This window comes from Cottoperca gobio, chromosome 16, assembly GCF_900634415.1.
Source record: "Cottoperca gobio chromosome 16, fCotGob3.1, whole genome shotgun sequence".
NCBI classification, from domain to species: Eukaryota; Metazoa; Chordata; class Actinopteri; order Perciformes; family Bovichtidae; genus Cottoperca; species Cottoperca gobio.
This window is the reverse complement of record NC_041370.1, coordinates 6474487-6493215: the sequence shown is the minus strand read 5'-3', so window position 1 is coordinate 6493215 and position 18729 is coordinate 6474487. Positions and strand designations below refer to the sequence as shown.

General features: G+C 41.5%; 2 protein-coding genes across 2 annotated transcripts; both read left to right on the top strand.

Annotated features, from left to right (window-relative positions):
- Positions 1–7414: 7414 nt before the first annotated feature.
- Positions 7415–13420, top strand: LOC115021470 (sialic acid-binding Ig-like lectin 10). The gene is made up of 10 exons (XM_029451959.1): positions 7415–7514; positions 9108–9215; positions 9550–9960; positions 10253–10573; positions 10658–10963; positions 11679–11948; positions 12036–12323; positions 12485–12596; positions 12701–12779; positions 12953–13420. Exons 2-10 carry the CDS (start codon positions 9155–9157, stop codon positions 13040–13042), a joined length of 1938 nt encoding a protein of 645 aa, XP_029307819.1. The 5' UTR covers positions 7415–7514; positions 9108–9154; the 3' UTR covers positions 13043–13420.
- Positions 13421–13995: 575 nt separating this feature from the next.
- Positions 13996–18729, top strand: LOC115020996 (sialic acid-binding Ig-like lectin 14). Its single transcript, XM_029451109.1, has 6 exons — positions 13996–15713; positions 16106–16201; positions 16558–16965; positions 17264–17584; positions 18182–18462; positions 18594–18729. The coding sequence occupies exons 2-6, from the start codon at positions 16141–16143 to the stop codon at positions 18636–18638; spliced, it is 1116 nt and encodes a 371-aa protein (XP_029306969.1). The 5' UTR covers positions 13996–15713; positions 16106–16140; the 3' UTR covers positions 18639–18729.

The window sequence follows — 18729 nt, the reverse complement described above, 5'->3', positions numbered from 1 at the left end:
TCTTCTTCTTCTTCTCCCTTTTTCTATTTCTTCCCTCTTTGTGCAACAACAAGATTTCAGGAAGTTTCCCCACATACCCTGAGCAACCTCTTCTGCGACTTACGTGCTTTTGTACATTCATAATCTCATAACACAATATGTTTATCTTATCTAATGAAGAATTTGCACCTTTTACATTGAATGACGATTTTTTTTTTTACAGATCCTCTGCTTGACTGAAGTAATGTGAACATTTTTGAAAAGGGAAGTACAAGTAAAGTTTTTATCTCATTAAAGCCTGAGAAACAGATAAACCACAAGCACTGAACACGACTCATGTTTTTATAACACTTTTTCGGAAACAGATTTCACAAACTACTTCACAATAAAAGTATCAGATTAGCTTCACCCTGGGTGATGTGGTAACCACATTTAATTAAGCAACTACGGAATAACTGAACGTGCAACATACTGTCAGCGGTGAAGCTTCCTTTGTTTCAGTTCATCTGTTTATTGCACTTTCAGTGTAAAGCGAGACTGACTGTCACAAGCATCAAATCAGGATGTTTTTTCTCATCAGGGTGACTCTGCTTTTCATTGTCAGAGGCCACAATGCTGACACAGGTATGCATCTTTATTGTTGTCATGATGCCAACACTAAAGATAATCCTAAAAAAAAATGGTCATCAATAATTTGCCTTGATAAATGTTTTGAGTTGCTTCCACATTTTTCCAGACTGACTTTACCAGTTAATTCCTCACAGCATGTATTGACACTGTCGTATAAGCCTTTCTTCATCATTTAACAAATATCATGCAGAAAATACTGGAGAGCTTGCCAGATACATGGAGGATCGGGATGACTGGAAGCACCTAGAAATATGGTGCATTGGGAAAATCTAAATATTTTCTGTGCCTATTTTTTTCCCACTTTTTGCATTAACAGGTGCATCAGTTTGGAGAAGACCAGACTGTCAACATGGATTCTGTATCACTCTTAGTGAAGGAGAAATAACAGCTGAGGCTGGACTCTCTGTTGTGATACCATGTTCTTTAAATGCTGGTTTTGGCTTGATTCCCCAAAATATAATTTGGTACAAATGTGAACCAATTAAACAAAGATGTGATGATTCGGACATGATATTCCACTCCAACAAGAACAACACGAAAGTTCAGTCTTGGTTCAAAAGACGGATTTCACTGTCGGAGCCTGATGTGAGTCAGTGGAACTGCAGCATCCTCATCAACGACCTCACTGAGTCAGACTCTGGATCATATCAGCTCAGAGTTGATGGTGTTGGGTATCGGAGGATAGAACGAGTCACATTTTCTCCAAGAGCAACTGTCTCTGTTAAAGGTAAAAAAAACTAGATCAAATATTGCTGTAGCTATCATGTGGTTGTCATAAAAAATCTAATTAATGTACATAATACAAATGTTCTTGTGCAGTAAATGTGTAGTTTTAGTAGCTGTTCTTTGTTATTATGTAGCTGGAAATCTATGAGTTCAGTGCAGAGAACAACCGTTTTCATAGCTTGCTAAATTCATGGTGAATAACTTTCACAGTCCTACACCTTCATATAAATGTGGAGACATCACATGGTTTGTTCATTTTACATTTATTTCCTTGACTTACAGGACTTGAAGGAGGATTTTACTTAAGTCTGCAAAGATTTTAAAAATAAATCTGAGACCTTGAGTTAGTTAGTTTTGGCTGGATAATAATTAGAATAATATCTTTTTTGATAGACTTTGACAGAGATTGGATATTGTAATGATATGCTCATATTATGTTAGTTTATACAATTATGTTATCCAAAGCACACTACATTATGAAGTAATGATAGTTCATAAAGGTTTGTTTACTCTCCATTCTTCCCTGGCCTTTGTGAAAATGTACAGGTAGCTCTGAACCTAAGTGGGGTTATATTGCTAATAAAGTGGCAACAAAATGTAAAGCATAACCATTATATTAGAACGTTTATACAATCTACATTATTTCATTTCCTATGGTAGCTCCTGTGCAACATTGTGGTCCTTACAGTGCAGTGCTGCTCTGGGCCCTTGCTGGTGTATCTCTAAGTGTGAACGTCTTCTACACAATCTATGTGATATTCCTTTGGTATGTTACTACCTCAGCATGTTGTGTTTTAATGCATTGGAGACTTTTAGGCAACAATTCATAGCTCATTCTATTTTTAGGAAAGGAAGAAAAAAAGTTAAACCAAATCAAGAGGACAGAACTTACATGTCACTGCAGAAAAACGACAAAACAGAGTATGAAGTTATTGGCCAACCTTTGAACTAACAAATGTCAGCTTTTGCCACGTCTGCACAGTCTTCTGGGATGACTTTCACTGAAGGATTTTTTTGCAATGAAATAAATAAATTGTCCACAAAACAATTGTTTAAGGTCCTATACTCATATTCATTACATTTAATTTACAATAAGCGCAACAACCATGATGACACAAACTGCTAGAACTTTGCAAGTACATTAGCTTTTAATAAGCCATACTGATGTAAGTGCTACATACAGAAATGAGAAAGTATAATTATTTTTTTTTATTGGTCAAGGTGCAGTCAAAACAGGTGGGTTAGCAGTCTGTGATAGGCAAGATAGCAAATAGGTGGGTTTTATTTGAGGGGTATCTGGGTCCCACTCGCAGTGAGGGAGTAGCGAGCCGATTGGCCGATGCAGAGCGAAGTGAGTGAGCTGGGGGGTGTGGTTTGACCATGGCCTGGATGTAGGAAGGGGCTGATCCATTCACAGCACGTTAGGCCAGCACCAGAGTCTTGAAGCAGATTCGGGCAGCCACTGTGAAGGGAGCGGAGGAGCGCTGTAGTGTGGGAGAACTTGGGAAGGTTAAAGATCAGTCGGGCTGCTGCATTCTAGATGAGCTGTAGAGGTCGGATGCCACATGAAGGTAGTCCAGCCAGGAGGAAGCTGCAGTACTCAAGGCGTGAGATGACAAGAGCCTGGATAAGAACCTGCGTTGCCTTCAGAGTCAGCAGGGGACGTATCCTCCTGATGTTGTACAGAGTGTGTATACATTTGTATGAATGTTTGAATGCATCAACAGTTTAACTTCATGAAAGGTAGTAATTATTAAAAGTATTTTGTCATTGAGCACTTTTCAAGCAGGAGGTACAAAACGCTTTGCAGAGTTAGGAAGCCTAAAAGCAATGACATGACCAAATGACCAAATGAATTTTTTTTTTGCTTTATGTTTTCTCTATTTGTTTTGTTTTTTCTTGATGCAATGGATGAGCCCTCCGGGCCACCATATTATACAGCCAATGTGTCTAAGTCAAGATTTTACAATTCTGCAGTCTGCCTTTCTAGCCTCTTTCAATTTAAATTTCTTTGCTAAAATAGTTTTGAACTCGCACCTTATTGTGCAAACAGGGAGTTATCAGAGATACAGACAGAGAATACAGTGATGCTATATAAGGCAATGTTAAAATAAACACTACAGTGACTTTGCTGAGAGCAATATGTTCAGATATTGCACAATATGAACGAGAAAAACACAAAAATATGCAGAAGTGCTTCCTAATAGGCTGCATGCAGTTGAAATAGGGAAATGCTGCAAGCAGATGCTTTCTATTTGAATCTGTTGGTACTCTTCTTCTGTCATAACGTTTTACTACATGAAACACGATTCATTTGACCATCATCACTCAACTCTTACAGCAGATATTATTTAGGAACACAGACCATTTACATTAATGCACATTATGTGCTGTGAGATTTAAGAAGAAGCTGTAGGCCTAACAAACCAAAGTTCAATATTCCATCAATCCATCCATCGTCTACCGCTTATCCGGGATCGGGTCGCGGGGGCAGCAGCTCCAGAAAGGAACCCCAATCTTCCCTTCTCCGGGCCACATCCTCCAGCTCCGACTGGGGGATCCTGAGGCGTTCCCAGGCCAGTGAGGAGATATAATCTCTCCACCGAGTCCTGGGTCTTCCCCGGGGTCTCCTCCAAGCTGGACGTGCCTGGAACACCTCCCTAGGGAGGCGCCCAGGTGGCATCCTTACTAGATGCCCGAACCACCTCAACTGGCTCCTTTCAACGTAAAGGAGCAGCGGCTCTACTCTGACTCTCTCACGGATGGCTGAGCTTCTCACCCTATCTCTAAGGGAGACGCCAGCCACCCGTCTGAGAAAACCCATTTCGGCCGCTTGTACCCGTGATCTCGTTCTTTCGGTCATGACCCAGCCTTCATGACCATAGGTGAGGGTAGGAACGAAGATCGACCGGTATATTGAGAGCTTTGCCTTCTGGCTCAGCTCTCTTTTCGTCACAACGGTGCGGTAAAGTGACTGTAATACCGCCCCCGCTGCTCCGATTCTCCGGCCAATCTCTCGCTCCATCGTCCCCTCACTCGTGAACAAGACCCTGAGGTACTTGAACTCCTTCACTTGGGGTAATGGCTCATTCCCTACCTGGAGTAGGCAATCCACCGGTTTCCTGCTGAGAGACATGGCCTGAGATTTAGAGGTGCTGATCCTCACCCCAAACGCTGCACACTCGGCTGCGAACCGATCCAGTGACTGTTGAAGGTCACAGACCGATGATGCCATAAGGACCACATCATCTACAAAGAGCAGGGATGAGATCCTCAGGTTACCGAACTGCAACCCCTCTCCTCCACGACTACGCCTCGATATCCTATCCATGAAAATCACGAACAGGATTGGTGATAAAGCGCAGCCCTGGCGGAGGCCAACATTCACTGGAAACGAGTCCGACTTACTGCTGAGTATCCGGACACAACTCTCGCTTTGGGCGTACAGGGATTGGATGGCCCTCAAAAGTGACCCCCTCACCCCATACTCCCGCAGCACGTCCCACAGTATCACCCCGGGAGACCCGGTCATACGCCTTCTCCAGATCCACAAAACACATGTAGACCGGATGGGCGTACTCCCAGGCCCCCTCCAGGATCCTTGCAAGAGTAAAGAGTTGGTCTGTTGTTCCACGACCAGGACGGAATCCGCATTGTTCCTCTTCAATCAGAGGTTCGACTACTGGCCGAACCCTCCTTTCCAGTACCTTGGATTAGACTTTATCGGGAGGCTGAGAAGTGTGATACCCCTGTAGTTGGCACACACTCTCTGGTCCCCCTTTTTAAATAGGGGAACCACCACCCCAGTCTGCCAACCCCTAGACACTGTCTCAGATTCCACGCAATGTTGACGAGGTGTGTCAACCAAGACAGCCCCTCAACACCCAAAGCCTTCAGCATTTCTGGACGGATCTCATCAACCCCTGCGGCTTTGCCACTGTGGAGTTGTTTGACTACCTCAGTGACTTCCATCAGGGAAATTGACGATGATCCCCCATCAGCTTCCAGCTCTGCCTCTACCATAGAGGGCGTGTTAGTCGGATTCAGGAGTTCCTCAAAGTGCTCCTTCCACCGGCCGATAACCTTCTCAGTTTAAGTCAGCAGGGTCCTACACTTGCTGTACACAGCTTGGATGGTTCCTCGCTTCCCCTCCTGAGGTGCCGGATGGTTTTCCAGAAGCACCTTGGTGCCGACCGAAAGTCCTTCTCCATAGCTTCTCCGAACTTCTCCCACACCCGGTGCTTTGCCTCCGACACGGCAGAAGCTGCCGCCCTTCTAGTCCTTCAATACCCTGCAACTGTTTCCGGAGTCCTCCCGGATAACATAACCCGGAAGGACTCCTTCTTCAGTTGGACGGCTTCCCTGACCACCGGGGTCCACTACGGTGTTCGAGGGTTACCGCCCCTTGAGGCACCTAAGACCTTGAGACCACAGCTCATTACCGCAGCTTCAGCAATAGAGGTTTTGAACATCGCCCACACAGGTTCAATGCCCCCAACCTCCACAGGGATGGCTGAAAAGCTCCGCCGGAGGTGTGAGTTAAAGATCCCCAGGACAGGGGCTTCCTCCAGACGTCCCAGTTCACCCGCACTACCCGTTTGGGTTTACCAGGTCTGTCCAGAGTCTTCCCCCACCCCTTGATCCAACTCACCACCAGATGGTGATCAGTCGACAGCTCCGCCCCTCTCTTCACCCGAGTGTCCAAAACATGCGGACTTCAGAGATCAGATGATACGATTACAAAATCGATCATTGACCTTTGGCCTAGGGTGCTGTGTTACCACGTGCACTTATGAGCATCCTTATGTTCGAACATGGTGTTTGTTATGGCCATTCCATGACTAGCACAGAAGTCCAACAACAAACGACCGTTCGGGTTTAGATCAGGGAGGCCCTTCCTCCCAATCACGCCTTTCCAGGTGTCTCCATCGTTTCCCACGTGTCTCCCAGCAAGACTACGGAGTCTCTTACTGGAGCCCCCTGCAGGGCTCCATTCAGGGTCTCCAAGAAGGCCGAATACTCAGAATTGCGGTTTTGGGCATCGGCACAAACAACAGTCAGAGTTTTCCCCCCCATAACCCGAAGGCGTAGGGAGGCGACCCTCTCGTCCACTGGGGTAAACTCCAACGTAGCGGCGCTCAGCCGGGGGCTAGTGAGTATCCCCACCCCGGCCCGACGCCTCACACCTTGGGAAACTCCGGAGAAGAATAAAGTCCAACCCCTATCCAGGAGTACGGTTCCAGAGCCAAGACTGTGCGTAGAGGTAAGCCCCACCAGATCCAACTGGTAGCGATCCACCTCCCGCACTAGTTCCGGCTCCTTCCCCCACAGAGAGGTGATGTTCCATGTCCCCAGAGCCAGCCTTTGCTGCCCAGGTCTGGTCCGTCGAGGTCCCTGACCATCACTGCCACCCGTGTGACAGCGCACCCGACCCCAGCGGTTTTTCCCATGAGTGGTGGGCCCACAGGATGGATGGATGGGAGGCACCACGTAGCTTCTTTGGGCTGTGCCCGCTCGGGCTCCGTGGCAAACCCGGCCACCAGGCGCTCGCTGTCGGGCCCTCCCTCTGGGCCTGGCTCCAGACGGGGGCCCCGGGCTTCCTCCGGGCAGGGTCTCTCCTTTCCTTTCCCTTTCTTTCATGAAGTCGTTTTTGAACCATTCTTAGTCTGGTCCCTCGCCTGAGACCAATTTGCCTTGGGAGACCCTACCAGGAGCACTAGGCTCCAGACAACACAGCTCTCAGGTTCATAGGGACACACAAACCTCTCCACCACGATAAGGTGATGGTTCCCAGAGAGGTTTTGTTTTGTTTTTACAATTTCTTTTTTCAAAGGTGCTCCCAGCATATGTTTAAAAAATACTTTATTTTAATTTAAATGTTAGAACCAAGTTCAATATTAATCCAAATCATTCAACGTTAAAGATGCAAATTCTTCATTAGATAAGATACACATATTGTGTTATGAGATTATGAATGTACAAAAGCACATCAGTCGCAAAAGAGGTTGCTCAGGGTATGTGGGGAAACTTCCTGAAATCTTGTTGTTGCACAAAGAGGGAAGAAATAGAAAAAGGGAGAAGAAGAAGAAGAAGAAGAAGAAGAAGACTCAGTTCAGAGCAGAAACGCTCAGCAGAGATCACTGTGGGGAGAACAGAGCAGGAAAGCGACACAGAAAGAGGTAAAACATGTTTAAATATTCTTTTGGACTGTAAACAAAAGTTGTTTAACTGATTCTTCCTTAGCTAGTATCATAAAAATGCTTTTCCACATTCATTGATTTTCTGGCAAAGTAAAGGTAAACTCTGCTGAAGAAAGAAAGCTCAGGGATCATAGTTGGTCCTGTAACAAATAGAGAGATGATGCTGAATAACATGGAGAAACTTACTGCTTGGATTAAACCTGAAGTTACAAGTCTTGGTGTTATCATAGACTCAGACCTAAGCTTTAAATTCCACATAAACAAGGTGACAAAAGCATCATTCTTACACCTTAGAAATATAGCTAAAATCCGACAATTTATAAATCAAAAGGATGCTGAAAAATGAATCCATGCTTTTATCTCAAGCCGACTCGATTACTGTAATGCACTCTTTACCGGCCTCCCAAAAAAATATCTTCAAAAGTAAGCTAAAAACATATATTTTTACTTTAGCCTTTCAATGGTGATATTTTATATCTCTTTACTTTAGCCTTTTAATTGTGATATTTTATATCTCTTTACTTTAGCCTTTTAATAGTGATATTTTATATCTCTTTACTTTAGCCTTTTAATAGTGATATTTTATATCTCTTTACTTTAGCCTTTTAATGGTGATATTTTATGTCTCTTTACTTTAGCCTTTAAATGGTGATATTTCATATCTTTTTATCTTAGTCTTTTAGTGGTGAATTATTACTGGTTTAACATTGAATGTGTAAAGGTAACTAGGATACATTTTCAGAGCTTGAGATCAAATAGACTGTATTACCACGGGAAAAAGAGGAAGTTTTTCTGATAAATGTGAAAGTGAAAGATTAAAGAATATATTGGAGAAAAACTGGCTTTAACCGATAGGTTTCATAAAACTTAACAAACAGGGGTTTGTTTATGAAGCGTGCTTTAACCAAGATTTTGCCAAAAGAATCTGGACTCACGGAGACGTCTGCGTTAAAAGGTCAATAAAGAGGTTGACACTATAAACGTAAATACAAAGACTACCAGGAATGGGTAGCAAACCAGTTGAAAGGGCACAGGGGCCCATTGTTGATCTCATACTTTCAAAATATGGCTCTGATAGTTTAAAACATTTACAAGAATGGTGTGCCAATGTTATTTTATACTATTTTAATTCTGCTATTTTTATAATGGTACTTCAGACTCATTTACATCTACACTGTGATTATTGTACTGTAAATGCTCTTATTCTGTCCTTATACTAATTATTCTGTTTTTGCTGTGAAGCACTTTGGGCTGCAATTCTTGTATGAAAGGTGCTATACAAATAAAGCTTATTATTATTATTATTATTATTAGTTATTATAGGTTAGGGTTAGTAAATGATTCAGGGGGGGCAAAGCTGTGAAGCTGTAGAAAAGTTAACTTGCAGTATATAGGTTCTTTTGAGAACAATTTTCTTTACCATAAGAAATGTCAGAGTAGTCACACCTCTGGGTAAAGTGTGTTAATCTCGCAACTAAGGAATAACTGAACGTGCAACATACTGTATTAAGATCTACGATGTCAGCTACTGAGATTGCTTTGGTTCAGTTCCTATGTTTCCTGCACTTTCAGTGTAAAGTTTGTCCTGTGGAGGGAGAGACTGACTGCATCACATCAGGATGTTTGTTCTCATCTGGGCGATTCTGCTTTTCACTGTGACAGGCAGCAGTACAGAAATGGGTATGCATCTTTATTATAATCTTGTTATGATGCCAACATTAAGTATATGAACAAAATAGATACAATAGTTTGCTATGATCCTTTAAATAAATGTTTTCCTGGAATTACAAGCATTCAGTTTTTCCACCAACTCATTAGTAGCATTCTTTACAGCATCTAATAACTAACTTGGAAACTTGATTGATGGTGAATTAATCTGTTAAAACAGCAGTTATAGCCTCTAAAACAAATGCAGTCATTGTAGTAGCCTTCACCATTTAATAAATTAATTGTATTATATCATTGTGTATTGTCAAAATTGGAATAAACTGTTTCCCCCTGTTTCCATCAACAGATGCATCAGTGGGGTTAACAACACGCTGTGTTAAAGGATTCTGTATCACTCTTAGTGAAGCAGAAATAACAGCAGAGGCTGGACTCTGTGTTGTAATACCATGTTCTTTCAGTACAACTTCAGGCTTTACACCCCAACACTTAGTTTGGTACAAATGTGAACCATTGAAATCAAGATGTGGCGATTCTGACATTGTATTCCACACCAACAAGAAGAACAACATTCAGTCCAGGTTTATGGGACGGATTTCACTGTTGGAGCCTGAAGTGAGTCAGAAGAACTGCAGCATCATCATCAACGACCTCACTGTGTCAGACTCTGGATCATATCAGCTCAGAGTTAATGGTGTTAGGAATGATGGGAACACAGATGGATATGCATTCACTACAAAATCAGCTGTCTCTGTTAAAGGTATGGAGAGCTACAACAAATATATAAAGTGAAGATGTTCATGTGTGTGCCTATGAACTGCACCAACATATTTGGTGTATTTATAATCTTAACGGGGCATGAAGTAATGTTTAGCATTTGTCGACCTCTGTGGGCAACCAGTAGTAACTGCAGCAGTACCTGATAGAACGCCTTCTTATTGTCCCGTTTAAATGTTAAACAAAGTATCTGATTATTTTAGCCTGAATTTAAGTGACGGACCTTCAGGCTGCTCACCTGACTTCCATTCGTGGTCTTCCTGCTCTTCCATTAGGTCTGATCCAGAAGCCCACAGTGGTGATTCCTCCTCTGGCAGAGGGACAGCAGACCACACTGAGCTGCACTGCTCCTGGTCTCTGTTCTGGATCTGATCCCAAAATCACCTGGACGTGGAGAGGAGCAGGAGAGAAGGACTCTCACATCACAGGAAACCTCACTGCTTTCAAGACTGAACACCTGACTGCTGTCACACAGAGACTCAGCTCAACTCTGACCTTTAACTCTTCAGCTGAACACCACGGCACCAACGTTACCTGTAAGGTCAGCTTCACAAACAACATCACTGCAGAGGAGACATTGACTCTGAATGTGACCTGTGAGTAGCATGTGTATTTGTTTTAATGATGGTTTTCTGATCTGTGTCGAGTTTTACAACATCTAGTGTTCTTGTGTCTCACAGATGTGAAGGAACTTAAAATGAATGGGATTAAGAGTGTGAAGGAGGGTGACACTCTGAATTTGACCTGCAGTGTTGAAAGCTTTCCTCCATCTCTCATCGTGTGGACTAAATCTTCTGACAAAAACATGCAAAATGGAACAGAAACAAATCTGCAGAATGGCACAGAGACCTTCCTGAAGGAAGAAAGTGGATTGGCCATTTTGTCCATTTCTAACGTGACAAAAGAAGATTCTGGACTGTACATCTGCACAGCAAAATATCTGAACAACACACTGATGGGAAAAGTTGTAGATGTAAAGGTCGTGTGTAAGTACATTGTACAACTGTTCAGAACATTTCTTGTAGTATTTTCTTCTTGGGTAACTGTAACTATCAGAGCAACCTTCATAAACCTGCCAAATTCCCTTCCTTTCTTCAAATATATGTTGTTGTTTTGACGGCTGAAGAAATGTTCCGTCTTTAATATGATTTTAAATAGTCCTTGGATCTATGGAGGCAATGTGAAGGTTCTCAGCCTCACTGGAGCCACATGTTAAGGATATAATAAACTGTGTTCTCTGTTAAAGACACAATGTTTAGAGTGTGGCGCCCTCCAGTGGTATTTCATTTTCTTTCTTTTTAAACTGTTGCAGAAAACGCAATCAGAAATTCTTTTAAATTTATATTTTGTGTTTATTATATATATCTCATATTAATTATATACTTTATACACTGCTGTATGCTTTTTCAGATTTTTTTGTATTTTGAATTTATTATTGTATTACTATATTTAATACAGTCTTACAGACATACATTATGGCGGCTGCTTTTCTTTTCCATCAGGACTACTTGACTTGTTATATTTGCATTGATGTACATATTAGACAGATACTCCCAGAATTCATGTATATGGTCTATAAATATTGTGAGGTATTATAATGTGGTCATTTTTTAAATAGTTTTAATTGAACAACAATCTTTAAATCTGTTTTCAACCTTTATCGTATCTAAACTTCAAATATTGTGTTCATGTGCTTCACAGATATGAGGAACATTGTAATCACAGGGAATACAGCTGTTGAGGTGGGAGACGCTCTGAATTTAACCTGCAGTGTTGAAAGCTTTCCTCCATCTCATATCACATGGACCAACACACACCTGTACAACGGACCCGCTACTAACCTGCAGAGCAACACTGGATCAGCCACACTTGTCATCCCGAATGTGAAGACAGAATATTCTGCACGGTACATCTGTACAGCACAACACCTGAACACGACTGTGACGACATACGCTGAAGTAACAGTGATTTGTAAGTAGATTGTACTAATCTTGAAAATGAAGTTTATGTTCACGTTTCAGAATTTTCTTGTGATTCTGCTTTTATTGTGTTTTACAGTGTTTTCAAAGATCTTAAAAAACTCTGGCTGTGTGGTTCAGTCGGAGGTCCTGAATTGTGTGTGTATCACTGAAGGCTTTCCTTTACCCACCATCACATGGCCGCTGTTGAAGAAACACACAGAGTACTCTGTCATTACATCTGTGTCAAACCACACAGTCAACAGCACCGTCATCCTACCTGCAAAAGACCTCAGCAACACTTCCGTTGAGTGTGTCAGCAGCAATGGACATGGGGAAGCAAAACAAACCTTCACCATCCTAAGATCCAACACGTCGGAACAAGCGGGTACATGTTCTCAACTAAACTTCAGCATTATATCATTTTCACTGTGACCTTTTTGTACTTAGACAACAGTTGGGCAAGCGGTCAGAAGGAACAACTATTGCATGTATATTAATTCAGAACGACTTGGAAAGACATTTTTTCTTGTTTCTCTTAATTTTCAGGTAAATCCAATGAAATATTAAACATTGTTTCACGGCTGGAAGTCATCATTGCCTTTTTGATTGGGATACTTCTTTCAGCAGTCCTTTGCTGTGTGGCCACACAATGCCTCAGGTACAGCTTTAAATCAAATAGCTAATTCATAGTTTTGTTTGTGGATAATCTTCATACATAAACGCACATTTGTTGCTGTTTTTAAATATTTTCTTTCACCCCAGAAAAAATAAGAAGAACTCTGTAAAACTGGATGAGACTCTGGAGATGGTGACCAGCGAAGAGGATCCACTGGTGTTGTGTGTGAGTGACGAGGCAGCGCTGATCAAATAAGAATTATTACCATTACCTGTTTCTCGCCTCAAAGGTTTTCTTAAACATATTTTAATGTATTTAGCTGTAAAATGAGTCAGTCGAGCCAAAAGCAAGCACCTGCCCACCTGCCGGAGCAAACCTTCCCATTTGTTATTGGTCAGCTCACAGCCAAGCAGCTGATAGGAGCCACTGAGGATGAAGCAGCTGTTGCCGGAAAGCTCAAGCAAGCACAACTTCTGTGCTCTGACTGAACGTACCGGGAGAGAGAGGTGTCGGGACCCTTTGTGTAGCTTTGCAGTGCAATACAGACTGGTCTGATTAACATTAATTTTACTATGATAAAAGCAAATACTACAATCATGAGAAGTCATCTGTTCGAGGCAAAGACACAAAAACTACTTCTGCAAAATTGCATTGTTCATATTTGCCTGTTTAGGCACAATGTTCGCAGCCTCCGCTGTCACTGCAGGGACAATAATCTTTCATCTGCATCGTGTGTTGACATGAACAGTGTTTCTGTTCATCTTTATTCTCTATGCCTTTATAAAAAAAAAAATGTAATTAATGAATGGCATTTTAATGCTATTAAATATGCCTTATCATTAAAAATAAAAAGACTGGTAAAAATAGATTAGAAACGAGAAAGTCTAACTGCTCAGTAATGTCAATATACCAGATACAAATGTCACAATACACAATATTGATGAATGTAGCAGCTGCTGAATGAGTTGTATCATTGACATTGTACCTGACAGATGGATGCTGCTCAAGCAGTGGAAGAGGATCAGACCTACCAAGAGGCAGCTGAATGGAGGAGGCGCTGTGGCAGCAGAGAGAGCAGCCACTGATCTCGATGGTGGACCCAAAGATGTGGAGTACGCTAGCATCAATTTCTCCATGTTGACAAGAAAGAGTCAGAGGGAGGCAGCAAAGAAGCAAGAGACCACAGAGACGGAGTACGCTGAAATTAAGAAAGAGGTAAAAGAGGAAAGAGATGACAATGGAGGAGAGGAAGGTTGTGTGTTGGAGGGCAAAGAGGAGGAGGAGGCGCAACCTTGTGTTCCTAAAGAGGAGGAAGAGGAGGATGTGGCAGTGTACTCCAATGTGAAGGACATAATGGGTGAGATTTGAGCACTGTTGCATAGTGGAGTTGCGCTACGATGAAGTTCTTTGCTCTCATCAGTTGTGATGGATTGAAGTACTGGATTGACACACCTGTGAATGAATGGCGTCCTGTGAGCAGCTGTTTTCTTCAAACGTCACATTCAGCAAGCGCTAAACTGAAGTGACTGAGACGCATCACACCTCGACATGTGGGAGGCTGTGCAAAGCCATTCATTCAGCTCAGGGTGGAATGGAAGAGAATTTCTTACTCAAATGTTTTTGTGCTTTAATGTGTTTACCGTTCATAAACTTTCCAGATAAGTTTGACCCACATCAATGAAAAGTTGACACCGGTATTTTGGGACAACCACCTCTGCTCTGAGTGTTCTTTTGTTTGATACATTTTATTTAACCAGGATAAGCATGGGTCTTAAGTGTCCCTCTGGTCAGCCCAAAGCTCTTTAGAGGCCCACATTTCTCTGCCTCAGGTACAAATGAACCTTCACGTTCACCGTGTAGCAAAGAGGTTTCTCTTTTTCAGCATGCTCTTGGGATGGCAACGCTTTGTTAGACTGCTTTGGACCAGACTGGAATATCTCAACTATGATGGATGTTCGTATACAGACTCAAACCTCAATGTTTTGAATTTCTCCATTCTGTTTTATATATATATTATTATTATGAAGAATTGCTGAATTACAAATTACAGCTCGGTATGCCTTTTCTTTTTTTAGCTTTTCATTTGATCAGTGTTTTCAAACTTATAACACATTTAGCCCGATTTGTCTCTAAAGGCCTGTTAGTGTTCTTTAGTAAGAAGTCATACATTGCTTCCCTTTTTTTAATGTGTTACAGGAATCATCTTGACTCAAGTACTAAAAGTGAACAGTATCTGGCACATGTGTTTGTCTGAATAATGAAATCTTTGAGTGGTCCGTTACCACGAAGCCTTTCTAACTACAGAACCTGTGAACACTGCAGAATGTACCAGAAGTGAGTGTTCAGTATGTGTAACTGATGAGGCCAAAGGTGAAGTCAGTTTATTATCTAGCACCTTGAAGTCTCAACAGGAAGTCATTGGAGAGAATCAAGTGATGCTTTATTAGGCAATGTTTAAGTGAAGAACCACTTCAGGGACTTTTCTGAGAACATAAAGATGTTACAATAAACCATATTGTTAAAAATAGAAGTTCTTTCTAAGATGCTTCATGCAGCTGAAACAGGAACTAAGATTTAAATACTTTTTAGTTGCAGGTTTTTAATGCACTTAATCTTTGATGGAAGTTGTACATAATTAAACTAATGATTAAACTAATGACTTTTACAATGGGCCATCATTATTTAACTGCCGATATTAACAAGTAATACAGACCATTCACATGCATGCACATCACTCTGCACGTAATGTATCATGCCTACAATGTAGAAGGATAGTTTGTACATAGAATGTTTGGTTTCTTACAGTGACACAATTTTCTCAAGCAGCCATATGGTACTTCCCCTTTCTCAGTTGTTCACCCCTTCACAGTCTTGTACCTGATCTAATAAATAAATAAAATAAGACTTGGTTCACTTCACTCTTTAGTATTTAAGTTGCACATTATCAACATGATATATTAAATACACATATGATATTTTGGAGACTTTAGGTCCAAGAGAGGCAGTCTAAGTCAGATCACTTGTAGAGAAGCTTCCTGGAAACTTGATGTAGCGCAAAGAGGGAAGAAAGTGCAAAAGGAGGAAGAGTCAGTTCAGAGCTGAGAGACTCGGCAGAGATCACTGTAGAGAGAAGAGGGAGAGAGAACGAGACAACAAGAGGTAAAACACTTCTCTTTTCTTCTTTTTTATATCAAAATATCAAGATTAAATTCAATGAAATTAAATGAAACTGAAGAAGTCATTCTTCCCTAACTGATTGAAGTTTTGAGACTGCCTCTTTTTACTGGCTTTGAACTAGTGTGTGCATTTAATTGAGATAGTCTGGGGTTGGGGGGTTGTAGAGGAAGCTGCTACAGATAATTGAAGTTCATTTATTCAGCAGCTTTCTGTAACAGATATTACAAAGTCTTTGGAAATGACTTAAACTCACTCAGATCTTAGCCACATTCATCAATGTTACTTCCAACAAACGTGAAGATAAAACATCCTGTATTTAAATCTGAGCCGTCAACCGTGGAGGTGTTTTTGAAAATGTTTTGTACTTCTGCAAGGAAAAGACACCGACTGTCGTAATCATCGAATCAGGATGTTTGTTCTGATCTGGGCGACTCTTCTCTTCTTTATCAGAGGCATCGCTGCTGAAGCAGGTATGCCTCTTCATTATAATGTTAAGATGCCAACAGTAAATATATGAACTAAAATAAATACTTTTACATGATAAACGTCCTCATTAGTAGCATTCCTCACAGCATCTACTGACCTGGAAACTGATGAATATAAATTGTTATGCAAGTGATTATTGTTTATCAAAGATGTTCTGGGTAAAGAAATGTTAAATGCTGAAATGTTGTTTACTCAACGCTGCTGACAACAGCTGTTTGAAAGACAAACGGTCGTCGTATCCTTCCTTCACCATTTATTAAATATCATAGTGTAATGTCATATGTATTGTGTATTTATATATCTCCTGTCCCCGTTTTTGTCTCGCTGTTTCCATCAACAGGTGCATCAGTGGGGTTAACAACACGCTGTGACTATGGATTCTGTATCACTCTTAGTGAAGCAGAAATAACAGCAGAGGCTGGACTCTGTGTTGTGATACCATGTTCTTTCAGTACTACTTCAGGCTTTACACCCCAACACTTAGTTTGGTACAAATGTGAACCATTGAAATCAAAATGTGGCGATTCTGACATTGTATTCCACACCAACAAGAACAACAACAAAACTCAGTCCAGGTTTATGGGACGGATTTCACTGTTGGAGCCTGAAGTGAGTCAGAAGAACTGCAGCATCATCATCAACGACCTCACTGTGTCAGACTCTGGATCATATCGGCTCAGAGTTAATGGTGTTAAGAATGATGGGAACACAGATGGATATACATTCACTTACAAAAGCAGCTGTCTCTGTTAAAGGTATGGAGAGCTACAACAAATATATAAAGTGAAGATGTTCATGTGTGTGCCTATGAACTGCACCAACATATTTGGTGTATTTATAATCTTAACGGGGCATGAAGTAATGTTTAGCATTTGTCGACCTCTGTGGGCAACCAGTAGTAACTGCAGCAGTACCTGATAGAACGCCTTCTTATTGTCCCGTTTAAATGTTAAACAAAGTATTTGATTATTTTAGCCTGAATTTAAGTGACGGACCTTCAGGCTGCTCACCTGACTCCACTTGTGGTCTTCCTGCTCTTCCATTAGGTCTGATCCAGAAGCCCACAGTGGTGATTCCTCCTCTGGCAGAGGGACAGCAGACCACACTGAGCTGCACTGCTCCTGGTCTCTGTTCTGGATCTGATCCCAAAATCACCTGGACGTGGAGAGGAGCAGAAGAGAAGGACTCTCACATCACAGGAAACATCCCTGCTTTCAAGACTGAACACCTGACTGCTGTCACACAGAGACACAGCTCAACTCTGACCTTTAACTCTTCAGCTGAACACCACGGCACCAACGTTACCTGTAAGGTCAGCTTCACAAACAACATCACTGCAGAGGAGACATTGACTCTGAATGTGACCTGTGAGTAACACATACTTTCTTCTCATACATTTATTTTTGAAGTCAGGTAATGTTAAAAAAAATACAATAGATAACTATTACCTTACTGTGTAGATATCATGAGGGTCAGGGTCAGTGAGGGGAAACCTTTGGCTTTTCTTAAATTGACTGGTTTTATGTTCCCTGTTAAATATCTTGTGTCTGGTTGGAGGTCGCAAATTGCATTCGTTATCACATCTTTTTAATGTGACCAATTGTTTACGTCTCAAATGTCATTTGAAGTGATCAGTTTCGCTAAATATCTCTGAGGCGTCTTGCATCTTGTGCCTGGATGGAATCCAAAGCTTGAATTAGTCTTAGTACACTTGCATATCTCCTAAACAAAACAATACACATTTACCTGACTATTAGTCCATGTTGCTAATATTATATTTACTGAGATGTTAAGGATCTGGAAATCAATAGAAGGAAACTGAAGAAGGGTGATGCTGTGAATCTAACCTGCTGTGTTGATAGTTTCCCTGCATCTCTTATCATGTGGACTAAATTTGGCTTCAACAAAAGCCTGCGTGAAAAAAATGAGCCCCAAAAACATGGAGATCCCTTGTGTGTTTGCAGCTTTTCCAAGGATCTTAAATGGCTCTGGATGTGCGCTTCAGTCGGAGGTTCTGACCTGTGTGTGTGTCAGTGAGGGGATTCCTTTACCCACCATCGAATGGCCGCTGTTGGAGACTCGCACTGAATACTCCATCACTACCAATGTGTCAAACCACACAGTCAACATGAGCTTCACTGTATCTGTAAAAGATCACACTACACCACTGTCGAGTGTGTCAGCAGGAGTGATGCTGGACGAGCAGAAGAAAACCTCATGGTCACAGATGTGTCAAAACAAGACGGTAAGTGTTGACAACTGCTTCCTGATTATTACAATATATATATATATATATATATATATATATATATATATATATATATATATATATATATTGACAAGCAGCAGCAGTGATCACAACTGTTCATTTTTCAGAAGATGTGTTCCTCTCCTTTCCGGATCTACTCATTCATTTTTTAATAGCTTTTAAACTGCCACAAGTCATCGTTGCGTTTCTAATTGGGATTCTTCTTTCAACATCCATCTGCTGTTTGGCCAGAAAATGCGAAAG

Excerpts from the sequence above, each read along its gene's own strand:
- LOC115021470 (XM_029451959.1), top strand. The coding sequence starts at position 9,155 with ATGTTTGTTCTCATCTGGGCGATTCTGCTTTTCACTGTGACAGGCAGC. Across the intron at positions 9,961-10,252 it reads ATCAGCTGTCTCTGTTAAAG|GTCTGATCCAGAAGCCCACA; the intron begins GTATGGAGAGCT and ends CTCTTCCATTAG. Across the intron at positions 11,949-12,035 it reads CGCTGAAGTAACAGTGATTT|TGTTTTCAAAGATCTTAAAA; the intron begins GTAAGTAGATTG and ends TGTGTTTTACAG.
- LOC115020996 (XM_029451109.1), top strand. The coding sequence starts at position 16,141 with ATGTTTGTTCTGATCTGGGCGACTCTTCTCTTCTTTATCAGAGGCATC. Across the intron at positions 16,202-16,557 it reads AGGCATCGCTGCTGAAGCAG|GTGCATCAGTGGGGTTAACA; the intron begins GTATGCCTCTTC and ends TTCCATCAACAG. Across the intron at positions 18,463-18,593 it reads AGATGTGTCAAAACAAGACG|AAGATGTGTTCCTCTCCTTT; the intron begins GTAAGTGTTGAC and ends TTCATTTTTCAG.